The 18,579-nt window shown below is 44.7% G+C and overlaps 1 protein-coding gene across 1 annotated transcript in view; it reads right to left on the bottom strand.

Moving 5' to 3' along the window:
• Positions 1-358: 358 nt before the first annotated feature.
• Positions 359-18,579, bottom strand: part of LOC137437513 (lanC-like protein 2) — a 44,582-nt gene continuing 26,361 nt past the window's right edge. Inside the window, 6 exon segments of the mRNA XM_068131900.2 lie at positions 359-3,093; positions 12,777-12,849; positions 18,000-18,031; positions 18,034-18,133; positions 18,135-18,176; positions 18,380-18,562. Coding sequence (XP_067988001.2) covers positions 3,017-3,093; positions 12,777-12,849; positions 18,000-18,031; positions 18,034-18,133; positions 18,135-18,176; positions 18,380-18,562 — 507 coding nt within the window. The 3' untranslated portion in view covers positions 359-3,016.

Below are 18,579 nucleotides of genomic sequence, written 5' to 3' on the forward strand. Positions count from 1 at the left end.
GCCTGGAAGTGGCGACTCAGTCTCGCGGTTCGAAGACCCAAGGAGAAAAAGGGGCTTAATCTCCCCTTTGTAAGGGAACGGGCTTCGGAAAACCACAACAATACATTTATAGCAATCAGGCTGCTCATGCCCACATTGGATTGATGGTATAAAATTTAGCCAAGAGGTTCTCAATGGTTTTTATAACTATGCATACATGTAGCAAGCAAAGCATGTGCACTCATGTAAAAACCTCCAAGATGTGGCACTTTGTAATCTCATGCTGATCTTAGTGTCCTAAAGAGCTGGCTCACATCACCTGATATGACCCATTTTTTGAAACCAAAGAAATGTCAATAAGAACCACAACTTAATTCAATTTAGACTTTCAGAGTATTTAATGTAACAATATTTCTCATTTGAACAATTTTTTTGTGAAATGAATTAATGTGAGGCAAGTAAAGCAAATTTATTTGTGACAAAGGATCTTGCGAGAAATTTTTAGAACAGAACATCAAGAAAATGAATTGAAAAGACAAATGAACACTTCAGACTTCAAGGCTTTTCCACAAAAAACAAATATTTATTTTAAATTAAGAAATGAAACTCTACTAACACATTGCAATAATAACCAGGAAAACAAAAAAATTTGAAAACTCATCTCCAGCATGCTTTGCTTGTGGGCTGTAACACAAAACATTGCAGTACCTGCCAATTGAAAAAAAACTCAAACCAGTTTAACCTAAAGCTACTTTAATGAGACATGTTCTCCTGAATTTTCTGCACCAGCTTCCAAATCCTCGGTTCTGTTGTAGAAAGTGCACATCTAAGATCTGACTCACATTCAAGGCAGTTCTGAGCCTTTGTCTTCAGATGCACCAACGTTGAGAAGCCCGATTCACCAAGATAAGTTGTTGCAAAGGGCAGGAGTTTCCGAAGGCATTCCTTTGCAATGTTGGGGGAGCTTCCCATCATTTTTGGCCAAAACTCAGAGATAGAGGAAGCTTCAAAGACATCTCTGCATCCAGAATCATTTTGAAATTCAATCAGTTCATCTTGCAGGTCATCCTGGACGTCACTGACGTTAACAAGAAAAGGATTCCTCATGAGCACCAGTCCTCCTCTCCCAATTTCTGGAAAGTACTGCAGAAATTCTTCTCGGAAACAGCTGAGGTGTCACAACATCCTTTGCAACGCCAGGATCCAACGGCTCATTAATAGTGACTTCTGAAAGAGATTCGAACATGGTAACGTTCCCTTCCTCAGCCTTTCGTTTCCAGTTTTCAAGCTTATGTATAAATGCACTGAGAGTGTCAATGAACTGAATGATAGTTGTTCCCTTTCCTTGCAGCTTTAGATTCAGTCTGTTCAGTTGATCAAAAATATCCACAAGATATGCGAGGCAAAAGACCCACAGCTTTTCATGGAAGGAAGCTTCAAGTTTGTGCTTTTCTTGCATCTGTAGGAAACTCTGCATCTCTTCTCGGAGTTCAAACACTCGTGCCACAACATTTCCTTTTGATAGCCAACACACCTTGGTGTATTAAAGCAGGTTCTTATGCTCTGAATCCATTTCTGTGCACAATTGCTTGAACAATCGGGAATTCAAAGCACTGCTTTTCACATAGTTCACAATTTTGATGACTTGTTTAAGAACATCCTGAAGATGAGATGGAAGGGTTTTTGAAGCAAGAGCTTGCCGATGAATCAGACAATGAACAGAAATGATGCCTGGAGATAGACTTCGAACAAGCACTTGGAAGCCTTTTTGCACCTCGCATAGCTGGGGTGCCATCGGTGCACACTCCACAGAGATTGTGATAGTTCAGTTCCTCATGGTCAAAGAACTTTGTTACTTTTTCCATCACATCCACAGCTCTGGTATTTCTTTCGAGAGAACGGCAGAATAAAAATTCTTCCTTGATGGAATCACCCTTCACATACCGAATGAAGGCAAGAAGCTGGGAACAGGATGAAACATCTGTGGATTCATCCAACTGAATTGAGAACAGTCCAAATGCAGCGTCTTCAGCAATCACCTGTTCTTTTATGTCACTGGACAAGTCAGCAATCCTCCTTTGAAGCGTATTATTTGACAGACATTTTGTTGAACTTTTTTTCAGCTTCTTCTCCAAGCAGAATCCTCGCCATCTTCAGAGCACATGGCTTGATCAGTCTCTCCGACTGTGTAAGGTTTCTTCTGTTGCGCAATGAGGAGGCTGACGGCATAAGAAGCTTCAGTAAGACGCTTGTTTTGCTGACATAATGTTCCACTTTGATCCAAGCGCTGGCGCTTCACGTTCTCTTCCATTCGCTTGAAGAAGTCCACATCCTTATGTTGATGATGTGGACGAATCTTCTCCAAGTGGACCTTCAACTTCGATAGCCGCAAAGATTCATTTCCGAGAACTTTCTGGCACAGGACACATTGTCCCTTTAATTCTCCACGATCATGTAAGGATGTGAGTCCAAACTTTATGAATTGCTCATCATATCCTCGTTTTGTCATTTCAGAAGGGTTTCTGGAAAAAAAAAAAAGAAAAAAAAAAAAAAGGAAAAATATATAAAAAAACAAGACTAAAAAAAATATGCAAGGAATAGTGGGTGGCTACCACTGGCCACCACCAACACACACAGAATTGAACTCTTGTTTTAGGCCTTGTGCGTGAAAAGATTATATTATTTGGGCAAATATTGGGCAGTCTCTGTGGCCCCCCTGGAAAACGTGCTGTGGCCCACCAGTGGGCCATGGCCCACTGATTGGGAACCCATGCTTTAACCAATCACCAGGAAGGTTAAAATGACATTCCAAGCAAACATGCTACCACCGGCAAGGAAGTATCTTTTTCCAAATCCAGTGCACAGTGCGGTCCTGAAAATACTGCTTCTTGCAGATTACACATCATGCGAGACATCCAAAATAAATCAAAACCTTCACAATCTCCCAATCCCATAAAAAAAGAAAAAATAATTTTCTTGAACACATTTGACAAGTCAGAGACTATGAAACAATGTTGCAGATGAAACGGGAAAAGACTCAGAGTTCAAAGGCTGGGAACTTTGCTGTGTTTGGATCGAGCACGTCCAGCAGGAAGTGGATGGTTCCTGCCATGCCTGTGGAATGACATCGCCGTGCATAAAGAATACAATCTGCTGGCAAACAGTCCCAAGAGCAATGCTAATAAGCACAGTGGGCTTTTAAAACCACACAAAGTTTAAACAACCGTTACTTGTGTTTGTTTTTCAAAACTATACACCAGAACCAAGTGGTGTGGCAGGTAGAGCAGCAGAAAGCAGCCAGATTCCCAGGCCAAGGACTGAATCAATGATAAAATAAGATTGCTTGAATTGAGGAGGGTAACTCGCATCGTTTTCGAATTGGGATGGACGATGTTGACACTGACGACACACCTCTCTTTTTCATACTTCCGCACTTTCTCCCTTTCTCTCCATCAAAACCCTTTATCAGTTTACACACCCTTCGTCTTCGTACATACATACACACCCGTGTACACCTCCACAGACTGATGATCAAACAACTGGTTGGTTCATCTCATCTCGATCTCAAAGAGATGATCCTTATAAAATGAGTCGTGATGCTGGAAGTCTGTCTGTCCATTTGTTAAAGTTTTTGCGACTCCTCCCTTATCACCTGGCTGATTGTTCTGAAACTTGGCACATTAATACAGGACAGTAGCCCACACAGTCACTCGGGCTTCAATTCTTCGATTTTGTATCATGGGGGCTCCCGGGTGGGGAGTGAGTGGGGGGGCGGGGGGGAATATTAATGGGAATAATAAAATAATTGTCCCATATTTACCCAATGAATGCTCTGAAACCAGATACAGCCATTCTACTCGATGATATGCTGGATTGCTCGGTCTTGGATTTTTCGACTTCAGATGGGGCGGACTAGGGGCTCACTTTGTGTGAGCCTACCAGGGGCTCACCCGGGGCTATTTTTTTGAGATACATTAGCAAGTTTGTTTAAATTCTGCTCATCCTTCAAGTGCCATAAACAATGGCTATTTTGACACCCACAGCCACCTTTCACCACTACTACCTGTTCCCTTCACCCCTCCTCCTCTACCTCTTCTCTGCTCTTATACCACACCTTGTATTTCATATTTCCAAGCCACAGCACTTACAGTCGTTGTCAAAAATATTGGCAGCCTTGCACTTTTTTTCAAATAACTCACAATTTTCAATTTTTTCTAAAAACAAGTTGACATTGACAAAAGTATTTGGTCTCCACAATTATTTATTTCGCTGTTGATATTACAGAGCCTTTGTTTTGGATTCAGAACTTAATATATACTTTTAAATCAGAAAATAAAAAGAAATGGCATTGACAAAATTATTGACACCCGAGACTTAATATTTGGTAGCACAGACTTTGGACAAAATAACGGCAGTCAAGCGCTTCCCATAGCCATGAACGAGCTTCCTTCACCTCTCTACTGGCAGTTTGGCCCACTCTTCTTGTGAAAACTGTTCCAGTTATCCAAGATTTGAAGGGTGCTTTCTCCCAACTGCTGTTTTCAGATCTCCCCACACGTGTGCAATTGAATTTAGATCTGGGCTCATTGCTGGCCACTTCAGAACAGTTCAGCGTTTTGTCTTGAACCATTCCTGGGTGCTTTTTGAAGTGTGTCTGGGCTAATTATCCTGCTGCAAGACCCATGACGTTCGACGGAGACCCAACTTTCTGACACTAGGTTGAACATTGCGCTCCAAAATGTTTTGTTACCTCCACCAATCATTCCAAATTACAAAATCTATTCATTCCAAAAAAAAATTCCATCTCTTACAGTTCCTCTTTTCTACATTCCTGAAACTCTCCTGCACTCCACCCCTCCTCCAGCATCCTCAAACGTATTTTTGACTCGAAGGTCACAAGAAACTCATTTTGCAATAAATGATCGTTTTCCATTAATCGTACACTTTCTAAAATCCAATCTCACCCCTCCCCTCCAAAACTTCCCCATCACCCCACCCCTCCAAAACTTCCCCATCACCCCTCCCCTCCAAAACTTCACCATCACCCCTCCCCTCCAAAACTTCACCATCACCCCTCCCCTCCAAAACTTCACCATCACCCCTCCCCTCCAAAACTTCACCATCACCCCTCCCCTCCAAAACTTCACCATCACCCCTCCCCTCCAAAACTTCACCATCACCCCTCCCCTCCAAATCTACCCCCTTTCCCCTCCCCTCCAAATCTTCCCTATTACCCATCTCTTTCAAATCTTCCACCTTGCCCCTCCCCTCCAAATCTTCCCCATCACCCATCCCTTTCAAATCTCCCCCCTTGCCCCTTCCCTCCTAAACTCCCCACACACCCCTCCCCTCCTAGACTCTCCCTCACCCCTCCCCTCCTAGACTCCCCTCACCCCTCCTCCTCAAAGCGTCCTCCCCGCTTCTTCACCCTTCCAACTCTCACCTTAATCTCCCCCAACCTTCTGCCTCGCTCTTCCCCCTCCTCAAATAACACCTCACTGTGCCTCACCCAATCACCATCAAACCTTTTGTCTGCCCCATCCTTCCCTTTCTCCAAGCTATTCTGAAATCTGACACACCTTCAACAGCTCTCCCTACCTCTTCCTCCTCTTCCACATCTTCCACATCTTACCCTACCCCTCACCCCCACCCCCCTGTTCTGTATCCGATGCTCCCCCTTCCTCTTCATTAACGGTATGGACCTCAAACATCCGGGGCCTTCGCTCAAACTTGATTGATCTCTCCATACAGGTTGCTTCTGACAAACCAGACGTGATCTGCTTAACAGAAACTTTCCTCCTTCATGATGTCTCCGATTCCTTGGTATCTCTCCCAGGTTACTCCCTCCTCCGGTATGATAGACCTGAGCCTCGTCCTGGAGGTGGGGTTGCTATCTTTATCAAAAACTCTTCTTCACTTGCCCTGCACTGCCCTCTCTCCACCTCACCCCCAGGAATACCTCTGGCTACGGCTTCCCCTTCGCTCCCACCTTTTGTTCATATGTGTGTTGTACCGTCCACCAAACAGTGATGACTCCATCTACATCTCGCTGTCTGATAATATGGACCAACTTCTATCTACCCATCCCAACTCTCTCTTCCTCATATGTGGTGATTTCAATTGTCACCATGCCAGTTGGCTGGGTGTGGGTACCTCTCTCACCAGCCATGCCTCCTCAGCAAAGGACTTCTGCGACTCACTGGGACTGACACAATCTGTCAATTTCCCGACCCGGATCTCAGTCAATGGAGCATATTCTCTTCTGGACTTGGTTATGACTAACTTCCCTGAAAATGTCGGTCTGGTCCAATCGGCTCATCTGATCATGTGCTTGTTAAAGTGGACATCTCTCTGACCATTCTCAGAGAGCCTCAGCGTCGACGAGTCTGGCATTTCACTCAAGCCAACTGGCATGGTCTTCAAGCAGCCATCAATCATCTGGACTGGTCTCCCATCTCTACCGCCTCTGACATCAACTCATCCTGGGAATTCTTCCAAAGTAAATTGCTCTCTCTCATGCACAGATTTATCCCATCTCTTCTTCAGTTGTCATACCCTTCCTCCCGTCCATGGTACACGGAATCTTGTGGTGAGGCTGTTGTCCAGAAACAACTTGCCTTCGTCTCCTGGAAAGCAAATCCAATGGAAGGAAATCTCATTTCCTTTCACAAAGCCGGAAACAAGTGTGTCCACCCTCAGGAGAGCCAGGAAACAATATCTCTCCGTTCTCAAGACCGAACTCTCTTATCTGTCTCCCTCTTCCAAATCCTGGTAGCGTCTGGACAAATCTGTTTCTGGTGTTTGTTCCCCCTCCATCCCCTCCCTCACCTCAAACGGCAACACAGCTGACTCCGCACGTGAAAAAGCTGAATGCCTCAACTCTGTGTTTGCCTCTAAATATTGTGTCCCAAACCCATCCCTCTCTGTACCCACCGTACCCAGTCGTACCCAGCTGCTCCTGGACTCCGTGTCCTTTCCTCCTGACAAGGTGGAAAAGTTTCTGTCAACCCTCGACTCTGATTCTGCAACTGGACCTGACGGCATCAGCCCACAGGTCCTAAAATCCTGTTCTTCCGCTCTTTCACTCCCTCTATCTGTTCTCTTCACCCTCTCTTTTGCTCAAGGTCATCTGCCATCTGCTTGGAAATCAGCCAACATCACCGCTTTGCACAAAAACAGATACTAGCAACTACAGACCAATCAGCCTTCTCCCAATTATCAGCAAAGTCATGGAATCCATCATTGCTTCGGATATGAAATCTTTCCTCTTCTCCAATGGCTTGATCTCTGATCATCAATTTGGTTTCAGACCAGGTCACTCTACTCTGGACATGCTGCTTCTGCTTTCTCAACAATGGATGGAGGTCCTCAATGCCAAACAGGAAATTAGAGCTGTCTCCCTTGACATATCACGTGCCTTCGATACGGTCTGGCACCCCGCTCTGCTCCCCAAACTCTCCTCCTTTGGTATCCATGGAAATCTCCACGCATGGCTGGCGGACTTCCTCTCTAGTCGTAGTCAACGTGTGGCCCTGTATGGGTTTCCCTCATCTCCTCTTCCTGTTCAGGCTGGAGTTCCCCAAGACAGTGTTCTAGGCCCTGTGCTTTTTCTGGTCTTCATCAATGATCTCTCTGACTCTCTTGAAAATCCTCTCTATCTCTTTGCTGATGACTCTACTCTGTCGCTCCATTCCTCATCCCTCAGATCGGCAGTCTGCAGCCTCCTCACTCTGCAGACCTGGACAAAATCACAGACTGGGCAAACAAGTGGAACATGTCTTTCAATCCTGACAAATCTCACACTCTTATGATGTCTCTCCGAAAAGACCGACTGGACAACCCTCCCATCCACTTTCTGAATAATCCTCTCCAAGAAGTTCTGTCACTCAAGCTTTTGGGTCTCACTATCTGCCATGATCTTTCCTGGGAAAACCACATTTCAAATCTGGCCTCCAAAGCCAGTCGCCGACTGGGCATCCACGGTCGTGCGAAGTCCTTCCTTGGCACACCTGAGCTCCTCACCACATACAAGGCTTTCATCCGCAGCTCAATAGAATACTGCTCTCCCCTCTGAGCTGGTGCTCCTGCCTCACACCAAGCTCGTCTTCACGCTGTTGAAACCAAAGCGTTCAGAATCATTGGAATCTCCCGCGATGAAGCTAACTCCGAGGGCATTTCACTTACTCACCGCAGGCAGGTTGGTGGTCTTTCCGTCTTCTACCGAATCCTCTCAGGCCTTGTCCCCCCAGCTCTCTGGGCTCTGTCCCCCAAATATTCCGACAGGTCACACAAGATCTGCCTGCAACCCTCTTATGGTTAAACTGCCAAAATCAAGACTCTCTGCTCACCTTCACTCCTTCATTCCTCTTTTCTCCCACCTCTGGAACAAACTCCCTCACTCTCTTCAATCCGACTCCTCCCTCCAGGTCTTTAAAACAGCTGTTCACCACCATCTCTTATCTTCCCCCATCCAAAACCTTGATCTTTTCTACCCCCGCTAATTTCACCCCAAATCCACTTTTTTGAAATACCAACTTCTCTCCTGGAAGTCCTTGGTGTCCTTGTGTTTTATACTTCCCCCCCCCCCCCCCTTCCCACGCCTCCTCCCCCCAAGCCCTATCCCTCCCACACATCTCCCGATGTTCCTGCTCTCAAATGTTGTGTTTGTGTGCTTCCCCTTCTCTCCCCATCTTGTCTACCGCTCCCTCTTTTTATATATTTTGCTTGTCTGTTTGATTTGTTTGTGTGATAAATGTTAGCTCTTTCACGAGCCTCGATTCTGTATACAAAAATCCCCCCAAAAAAACAAACAAAAAAACAAACAAAAAAAAACACCAAAGGTGGATGGAGGTTATGTTTTCACGCCTGTCTGTCGGTTTGTCTGTCCGTTTGTTTGTGAACAAAGTTGTGGATGGATTCGGACGAAATTTGGCAGAGGGGTAGCGTATGTGACAAGGGCAAAATGATTACATTATGGTGAAGATCTGGATTTGGGTCCGGCTAGAATTTTTTTTTTTAATGATTCTTCACCATTGGGTGATCAGGCCAAAAAATATGCATAGCAGCATATCTCAAAAAGTAATGGGCGGATTTGAACGAAACTTTGTGGACAGGTTGCGTGTGACAAGGAAGAATAGATTTGATTTTGGTGAAGATCTGAATATGTATTCAGATATGGGAATTATTTACTTTTTTAAGTGATTCTTCACCATTGAGAGATAGGGCCAAAACGATACATAGCAGGATATCTCAAAAGGTTATGGACGTATTTGGACGTAACTTGGTGGACAGGTTGTGTGAGTGACAAGGAAGAAGCGATTTGATTTTGTTGAAGATTTGCATCCGGATCCAGCTAGTAGAATTTTTTAAGTGATTCTTCACCATTGAGTGATATGGCCAACCAGGCGGAGGTATGTATGCTCTCTACTGAGTTCCGTTCTAGTTAATCTCCTGATTTAATGATGCCATGCACACATTCAAGGCACCCAGTGCCAGAGGCAGCACAGCATCCCCAAAACATCACTGAACCTCCTCCATGTTTTACTGCAGGGAAGGAATTCTTTTCTTTGAAGGCTTCATTCTGTTTTCTGTAGACATAGAGATGATGTGCTTTACTACAAAACTCTAATTTGGTCTCATCTGTCCACAGGACATTCTCCAGAAGGATTTTGGCTTGTTCAGGTGTGTTTTTCGTCACTCTCTCAGCAGTGGGGTCCTCCTGGGTATCATACCATAGAACCCCCTTTCATTGAGTTGCCGACAGATGGTGCGAGTTGAAACTGTCATTCCTTGTGTTTGAAAGGTCAGCTTGAATCTGTTTGGCAGTTGATCGAGGTGCGTTCTTCACCATTCAAACAATACTTGCTGCAATCTTTGATTACGTTTTCCCTTGCGGCCACGTCCAGGGAGGTTGGCTACAGTGCCATGGGCCTTAAACTTCCTGATAACATTGCGTACACTGGACACAGGAACATCAAGGTCTCTGGAGATGGACTTGTAGACTTGAGATTGTCTATGCTTGGCTACAATCTTGCGTCTGACCTCCTCAGACAATTCTCTGGTTTTCTTTCTTTTCTCCATGCTCATTGCAGTACAAACAGTGACACAAAACAGCAGAATGACTCTTTTTCTCTTTTCGAACTGGTTGAATGAGTGATTTTTATATTGCAGGCACCTCCAACTCACCCCAGGTGACTTCAATTCCAAAGTAAATGAGAATCACCTGCTTGGTCTATTTCTAACAACTTCTAAAAGGTGCTAATATTATCCCGGCTAAATAAGTTAAGGCTAAATTATCCCGGTTGGTGGTCTAAATTATCCCGGTTTAACCATAACCTCCAACTCACCCCAGGTGAGTTCAATTCCAAAGTAAATGAGAATCACCTGCTTGGTCTATTTCTAACAACTTCTAAAAGGTGTTAATATTATCCCGGCTAAATAAGTTAAGGCTAAATTATCCCGGCTAAATTATCCCAGCTAATAAGTTAAGATTTAGTAATTTTTCACCTTTTTTTGTTTTGTTCCACTGCAAACGAAAGAAATACATATGTGGATCCCAAAATATTTTTTAATTTCAACAATTTGCTGGAAGAAATGGTGCATTCTTTGAAAAATAGTGCAAGGGTGCCAATATTTTTGGCCACGACTGTATATAGATGGGTCCCTACATAGCTTTAAATGTAATTATTTGCCTGTATGAACGACTCTTGACAATGCACGTGTCAACAATTAATCACACAGCTCAAGAAATCAACCCTAATATTATGCTGCTTTTTTTTTTATGAAGAATATACAAGTGTATATATTTAATGTCCTCAAGATGTCTCAATTATGCTCACAGCTAGAGCAAGAGATGTGGGGGCCAAAAAAGTAAATCAAAGTAATTTTTTTTTTGTACAATAGATTTTTGATACAACTTTATGGTCTCACATAAATCAACCATTTAAAGATTCTTCACTCATGTGCCAGCTGAAGCAGTTCCTTGGCTGGGGCTACAATCATGAATGGGTCGCCACTCCAACACAGACGAACACAAGAAGCCAGGGCAAGAATTTGTAATTTTTTCATGGCTCCGGTGATAGCTCGCTTACTTTTCACGAAGGACACTACAACAACAACACAACATGCATTTTAAGGCCATGTTCCCTGCTAGAGCGGGGGTTAGCCTTGCGGTCCCCATGACAATCTTCTCCATTTTGCCCTATTTTCTGCATCTCTCCTTGTTAACCCCCTTGCCCGCATTTCTTCTTCCACCATCTTTAGCCAAGTCTTTCTCGGTCTTCCCCGTCCTCTACTTCCTTCTACATTAACTTCCATCACTCTTCTCAACCAGTCACTTTCATCCTTCCTCAATACATGACCAAACCATCTCAACCTGTTCCTCTTCACAGCATCAATCACAGGCAATATTCCCATCATCTTTTGCAATTCAATTTTGCAATTTTGCAATCAACGAAGGACACTGTTGGATCTTTAACGTTCACCACCGAATGCCGAAAGATGGAACGCCTAGTTTAACGTCCACCTGAGGGACAGAACACATTGATGAATTGCCCTGCCTGTGAAACACTGGGATGACACTTTATAGCTGAGTCGGGATTTGAACCCAGGCTAGACAGCTGAGAGGTGAGTGTGTGGACCATCTTGTCAGCCCATTTAGAAACTTGATGCAAATAAATTCCATTTGGGCTCACGAAAGCATTTGACACATCATGAGAAAGAAACATAGAACCCAGTTTATCGAATAATGGAAATGTTCAACATCGGATGAGATCACACAATAACCCAAAGAGAAGGAAGGTTAAAGGTCATGCTATCAAATGCCCGCTGTGCTATAAAATTGGCTGGTTATTATGCAGGCCTTCGCAAGTTAATTCCACACATGAATTGCATGTGCTGTCAAGTGAGAGCTGTTTGAATATTTTGAACTGGTACGAGAAAATATTCCACCTGACAAATTTCATTTCACAACCAAGAGGTGGAAGGGCTCACATTCATGGAAGCCAAACAAAATGGGCTCCACGACTGCATATGTAAAAACTATTCCGGCTGATAGCGGTGAAGTACTGGTCGGGAGAATGGGATACCGATGCAGTTTTGGACTTCCAAAACAATTTTGATAAATGGATTGCGATCCAGAATGTAAATCAGGATCAAAACTTGGAGCTGATAAAACATCCAGATGGTCTTCATCATGATGTTTCACCATGACAATGCTACCAAGCACAGCATCCATGTAGTGCAGGACAAGCATAAGGAACTGTGAAAATCTCTTGATAAAGCTTTGGACTGGATTTGCACCCCAAATATTCCAGCACATTTGAACACGAGGCTGTTTTTGCAAGACCGTCCAAAAATATTCCGATTTATAAGAGGGTTGAAAGAGCAATATGCGGCCAGGATCGCTGTGCAGGACACATGCCTTTGGAGCCATCTCGTCTAGTCTAGTCTAGTCTAGGTTCGATTCCCGACTGGATCATAAAACCGTTATCTTGGTGCTTTGCCAGGAGAGGGTTGGATCAGCGAGTATACAGTGTTTCGCATCGAGTTAAGCCGGCTGTACCAAATGCTAGCATTCACTCGATGTTAAAAAAAAAATCCCATGCCTGCTGATGCAAATCACTAATGGCTGGGAGAGATCATATCAGATAAACACCAAACAGCACATACGGACGTGTACACACACACACACACACACACACACACACACACACACACACACACACACACACACACACACACACACACACACACACACACACACACACACACACACACACACACACACACACACACACCTTCAAACAAGGAGAACGGGCGGTCAGCAATCCTGCAACCGTGGGTACCGTAGTCCAAACACCACTCGGCAAACTGTGAGGGGAAAATATATCAGCTATCGCTTAGCAAAGTTAAAAAAATAATACAATTTTTTTTTTTTTTTACCTTGATAACGAGGCAGGTGCACACCTAACATTCACATCTCTGCTCTCAAGTAAACAAATAAAATGAGGAACAAGAGTTATGATGGAGCAATAAGCCATAAAGAACAAGTAAAAACGATTGGGTAAAAGTTTGAGCTTCGGATTGAAAAAAAAAAGTTCGAAACTTAAAGCACAATTTTTTTTTTGGTTAAATAAGAGGTTTATTATTTAAGAGGAAATAATCTTATTACTTTACAGTCAGACTATTTGGTAAAATCTACGTAAAATTCGTTTTAGTTTGGTAGGTTGTCAATTCCTGTGTTTGGTGATGGAATAAATCAGCTCTGTTATTACAGGGTCCAAGGCTTGTGGAGGAGTTTTTACGCAAATTATGCATTTGACAACACTGGACTCGACTGTCTACAATCAGTCGGTGACATTGGGGGAGGTGATGCAACCGAACAAAGCATTCTGGGTGTGACTGAGAAATCTCGCGATGTCGCTTTTCTCTCTGCAGTCAGCGGGGGCAATTCATGGAAATTACTTTCACATCAATTCTTATCTCATGATCACTTATTATACTAAGACACTAACGCCACCTAACGCCACCTTTTCACCACAGCCCCAGCTTACAAAATCATACCCACCTGCCCAATTTTTGTTCGTGACATTTTTACCCAATCTAATAGTAGACCTGCAGTTCCCATTTTTATCATAGTAACGCTTAACCTGGGCAGTTTTAAATTTTTCGCAATGGCAAAAAATAAAGTTTGATTTTGGAAGTTTGACCTTGAGTTGACCTTTGACCTTTTGACCTCAAAAATGGTTGCTTTCACACATTTAGTGAATCAATGTGCAAATGCTGTTCAATTTTCAAGTCAATTGGATTAAAAATAGCGATTTTAGAAATTTGACCTACAGATGACCTTTGACCTCAAAATCAATATGCTTCTCAATTGTGACGACCTCGACAACTTGTTGATATTTCATGATGATCAGTTTAGAATTATGACCTGTAGGTCGGTGACAAACAAACAAGAAGCGTCATGCAGAGCACTATGCTTGCTAAAATCTATCTCTCACCCCCCCCCCCCCCCCCCCTCCACAGGGTCATCTGCTTGATCTCTGATCATCAATTTGGTTTCAGACCAGGTCACTCTACTCTGGACATGCTGCTTCTGCCGTCTCAACAATGGATGGAGGTCCTCAATGCCAAACAGGAAATTAGAGCCGTCTCCCTTGACATAATTATCACGTGCCTTCGACACGGTCTGACACCCCGCTCTGCTCACCAAACTCTCCTCCTATGGTATCCATGGAAATATCCACGCATGGCTGGTGGACTTCCTCTCCAGTCGTCAACGTGTGGCCCTGAATGGGTTTCTCTCATCTCCCCTTCCTGTTCAGGCTGGAGTTCCCCAAAGAAGTGTTCTGGGCCCTGTGCTTTTTCTGGTCTTCATCAATGATCTCTCTGACTCACTTGAAAATCCTCTCTATCTCTTTGCTGATGACTCCACTCTCTGCTGCTCCATTCCTCATCCCTCAGATTGGCAGTCTGCAGCCTCCTCACTCTCTGCAGACCTGGACAAAATCACAGACTCAGCAAACAAGTGGAACATGTCTTTCAATCCTGACAAATCTCACACTCTTACGATGTCTCTCCGAAAAGACCGACTGGACAACCCTCCCATCCACTTTCTGAATAATCCTCTCCAAGAAGTTCTGTCACTCAAGCTTTTGGGTCTCACTATCTGCCATGATCTTTCCTGGGAAAACCACATTTCAAATCTGGCCTCCAAAGCCAGTCGCCGAATGGGCATCCTCCGTCGTGCGAAGTCCTTCCTTGGCACACCTGAGCTCCTCACCACATACAAGGCTTTCATCCGCAGCTCAATGGAATACTGCTCTCCCCTCTGGGCTGGTGCTCCTGCCTCACACCGAGCTCGTCTTCACGCTGTTGAAACCAAAGCTTTCAGAATCATTGGAATCTCCCGCGATGAAGCCAACTCCTAGCTCAATGGTGATCAGAGATCCAAATTGATGATCAGAGATCAAGCCATTGGAGAAGAGGAAGGATTTGATATCCGCTGATAATTGGGAGCAGGCTGATTGGTCTGTAGTTGCAAGGATCTGTTTTTGCACCTTTTTTGTGTAAAGCGGTAATGTTTGCTGATTTCCAAGATGCTGGCAGATGATCTTGAGCAAAAGAGAGGGTGAAAAGAACAGAGAAAGGGTTAGATAGAGCGGCAGAGCAGGATTTTAGGACCCGTGGGCTGATGCTGTCTGGTCCAGTTGCAGAATCAGAGTCGAGGTTTGACAAAAACTTCTCCACCTTGTCAGGAGAGAAGGACACAGAGTCCAGGAGCAGTTGGGTTCGACTGGGAAAGGTGGGAACAGAGAGAGATTGGGTTTGGGGCACAAGATTTTGAGGCAAACACAGAGTTGAGGCATTCGGCTTTGTCACGTGATTTTGCTTTGTCACGTCGGGAAAGACAGATTGTGTCAGTCACAAAGTCGCAGAAGTCCTTTGCTGAGGTGCCATGGCTGGTGAGAGAGGAACCCACACCCAGCCAGCTGGCATGATGACAGTTGAAGTCGCCACATATGAGGAAGAGAGAGTTTGGATGAGTTGATAGAAGTTGGTCCATGTTGTCCGACAGAGAAATGTAAATGGAGTCATCACTGTTTGGAGGACGGTACAGAACACATATGAACAAAAGGTGGGAGCGGAGAGGAAGCCGTAGTCAGAGGTACTCCTGGGGGTGGGGTGGAGAGAGGGCAGTGCAAGGAGAGTGAGGAAGAGAGTTTTTGATAAAGATAGCCACCCCACCACCACGACGAGGCTCAGGTCTATCATACCGGAGGAGGCAGTAACCAGGAAGAGATATTAGGGAATCAGAGACATCTTGAAGGAGGAAAGTTTCTGTTAGGCAGATCAAGTCTGGATTGTCAGAAGCAACCTGAATGGAGAGATCAATCAGGTTTGAGCGAAGGCCCTGGGTGTTTGAGGTCCATACCGTTAATGAGGAGAGAGGAGGAGCATCGGATGCAGGACAGGGGAGTGGAGGGGTAGGGTCAGATGGAGGATGAGAGGGGGAGGCAGGGAGAGCAGTTGATAGTGTGTCAGTGATTACAGAAGAGTTACAAGAAAGGGAAGGATGAGAAGGACGAAAGGTTTGATGGTGATGGGATGAGGCACAGTGAGGGGTTGTTTGAGGGGGGGGGGGGGGGGGGAGAGGAAAGTAGAAGGTTGGGGAAGGTGGAGGTAAGAGCTAGAAGGGAGACGAAGTGGGGAGGAGGCAGCTTTGAGGAGGTGGGAGGGGGAGGAATTTGAAGGGGAGGGGTTGGGGGGGAGTTTGGGAGGGGAGGGGCAAGGGGGGAGTTTAGAAAGTGGACACTCTTCAATCCCACTCCTCCCTCCAGGTCCAAAACTTTGATCTTTTCTACCCCTGCTAATTCCTGGAAGTCCTTGGTGTCCTTGTGTTTTATACTTCTCCCACCCCCCCCCCCCTCCTTCCCACACCTCGTCCCCCCAACCCATCTCCCTCCCACACATCTCCCGATTTCCCTGCTCTCAAATGTTGTGTTTGTGTGCTTCCCCTTCTCTCCCCATCTTGTCTACCGCTCCCCTTTTTATATACTTTGTTTGTCTGTTTGATTTGTTTGTGTGATAAATGTTAGCTCTTTCACGAACCTCGTGTATCCAAAAATATATATATATATATACACCGCTTATATCCATTAACTGTATATTCATGACATTGGGATTAAAGTGTTACGGTTATATTTACTAAATTATTATTATTACGAAAACGATACTACTGAAACTATACACGACTGTATTAAGAAGGGCTTAATTTGTCCGAAGCGGTCCGACGATGAGGCATAATGCCTAAGGCCTATACGTACCGTATTGATGGAAGAGCCGTAACGTCTATCTTTCGATATTTGATGGTCATTTTAACACAATCGGTTTGTTTGTGTTTCACACTGTATGAAGAACGTAAAGGTCGAGCATGGCGATTGTGATATATGACAGGTTCAATGATGGGTTTTGCCTGAACGGCATATAAATCAAAATGGCGGTATGCGGAGTCAGCCGCCGCACCGCCGTAATGACAGACGTAATCACATCGTAATACATGAACATACGAGATCATGCATTTAGTTGTTCCTTTTCTAAATTATTGTTTGCATTTAATTAGTGTTTGCTTTATAAAAGAAATAGGATTAAGTTTCTATGATCTCTCTCACTTCGAAATATGCTTTATTGTCCAATTGTGGCAAGGAATGTAGCAAGATTGTGAAACTGCTTGCTCTGTTAAACTCCCTCGTGAAACACGTCTTTCTGTCCTTGACCGAAAGCCGGCATGAGAAGATAAGTCTTTGGAATGTCTCTATGCTCCTTCTCCCACATCTTTCCCTTGGCTCATGCCAAATAAGATAGGACAAAGGTAGGGGCTTTGAGGCCCATTCTGTCTCCTTGTTCCACCATGATGAAGCTTGCCAAAGTTCGCAGAGATCCTTATCACACTCTGCAAGTATATAAGGAAGAACTTTCTGTCAGGAACCCAGGAGTGTATGGGTCCATGCTGTTCAATTGTGAATTGTATGCCCCATACGCCCTCCACAGCGCTGTGTAATTGGTCTTTCAATAAATGCTTGTTATTCCCTGAACTCAAGTTGTGGAACCTGGTTCTACGCCCGAGATACGTACCGTATTGATGGAAGAGCCGTAACGTCTATGCTTTCGATATTTGATGGTCATTTTAACACAATCGGTTTGTTTGTGTTTCACACTGTATGAAAACGTAAAGGTCGAGCATGGCGATTGTGATATATGACAGGTTCAATGATATGTTTTGCCTGAACAGCATATAAATCAAAATGGCGGTATGCGGGAGTCAGCCGCCGCACCCGCCGTAATGACAGATGTAATCACATCACCCTGTCATGTGACCAGATCCTCAGCTCTGATTGGTATATGTTTGAGGGGACATACATACATATATATGGACGGACGGACAAACACAGTTCTAGATGGCTTTCCCCGATGGGCTGCGCCGTAAAAACTCCTGCAGAGTATATAAGAGTATGCACCTTGCAGGCACGGTATAGATGGCGATGATCACCGTGGCACGGTACAGTGCCAAGAAGACGTAACCATTGCCAGCAGTACCATGGCACAGGCCATAGCCCTTATGCAGCAAACCTCGCTGCCATATCAGGTCTCCCACATTCCACTGCCTCACGAAGGTATTTCTCCTCCTTAAATACCTGCATGAAACAGACGTAATGGGACGGTTTCGAGGCTTGGATCGTGACGGGAAAGAATACACCAAGCCAGACAACCAGAAACAATCATCAAAAGGCCAGGAAAAGCTTTCATAAAGCTCAGACTTTGCAGAATCTGCAATTATTTTGACGATCCGATGTTGGTACAGGTAGCAATGCGCAGGTGCGCACAGAGATCCGCTCACAGTGCATGCCAGTAACAAGGCGTGGATGACCCCGGGCGCACCGTGACACCAATGCACCAAACGGTCGGTGTCGTTTCCTAGCGACGAAGGGAAGTTTCCGGAGCGCATACGCCGATGCCTCAGATAGTCCAGGCTGGGTCTCACGAGTTCTGTGAGAGACTCCTCGCTTACTCCCGCACCAGGCTGTAAGCAAACAAAAA

The sequence above is a fragment of the Myxine glutinosa genome, chromosome 12, assembly GCF_964187855.1.
Source record: "Myxine glutinosa chromosome 12, kmMyxGlut1.1, whole genome shotgun sequence".
Lineage (NCBI taxonomy): Eukaryota > Metazoa > Chordata > Myxini > Myxiniformes > Myxinidae > Myxine > Myxine glutinosa.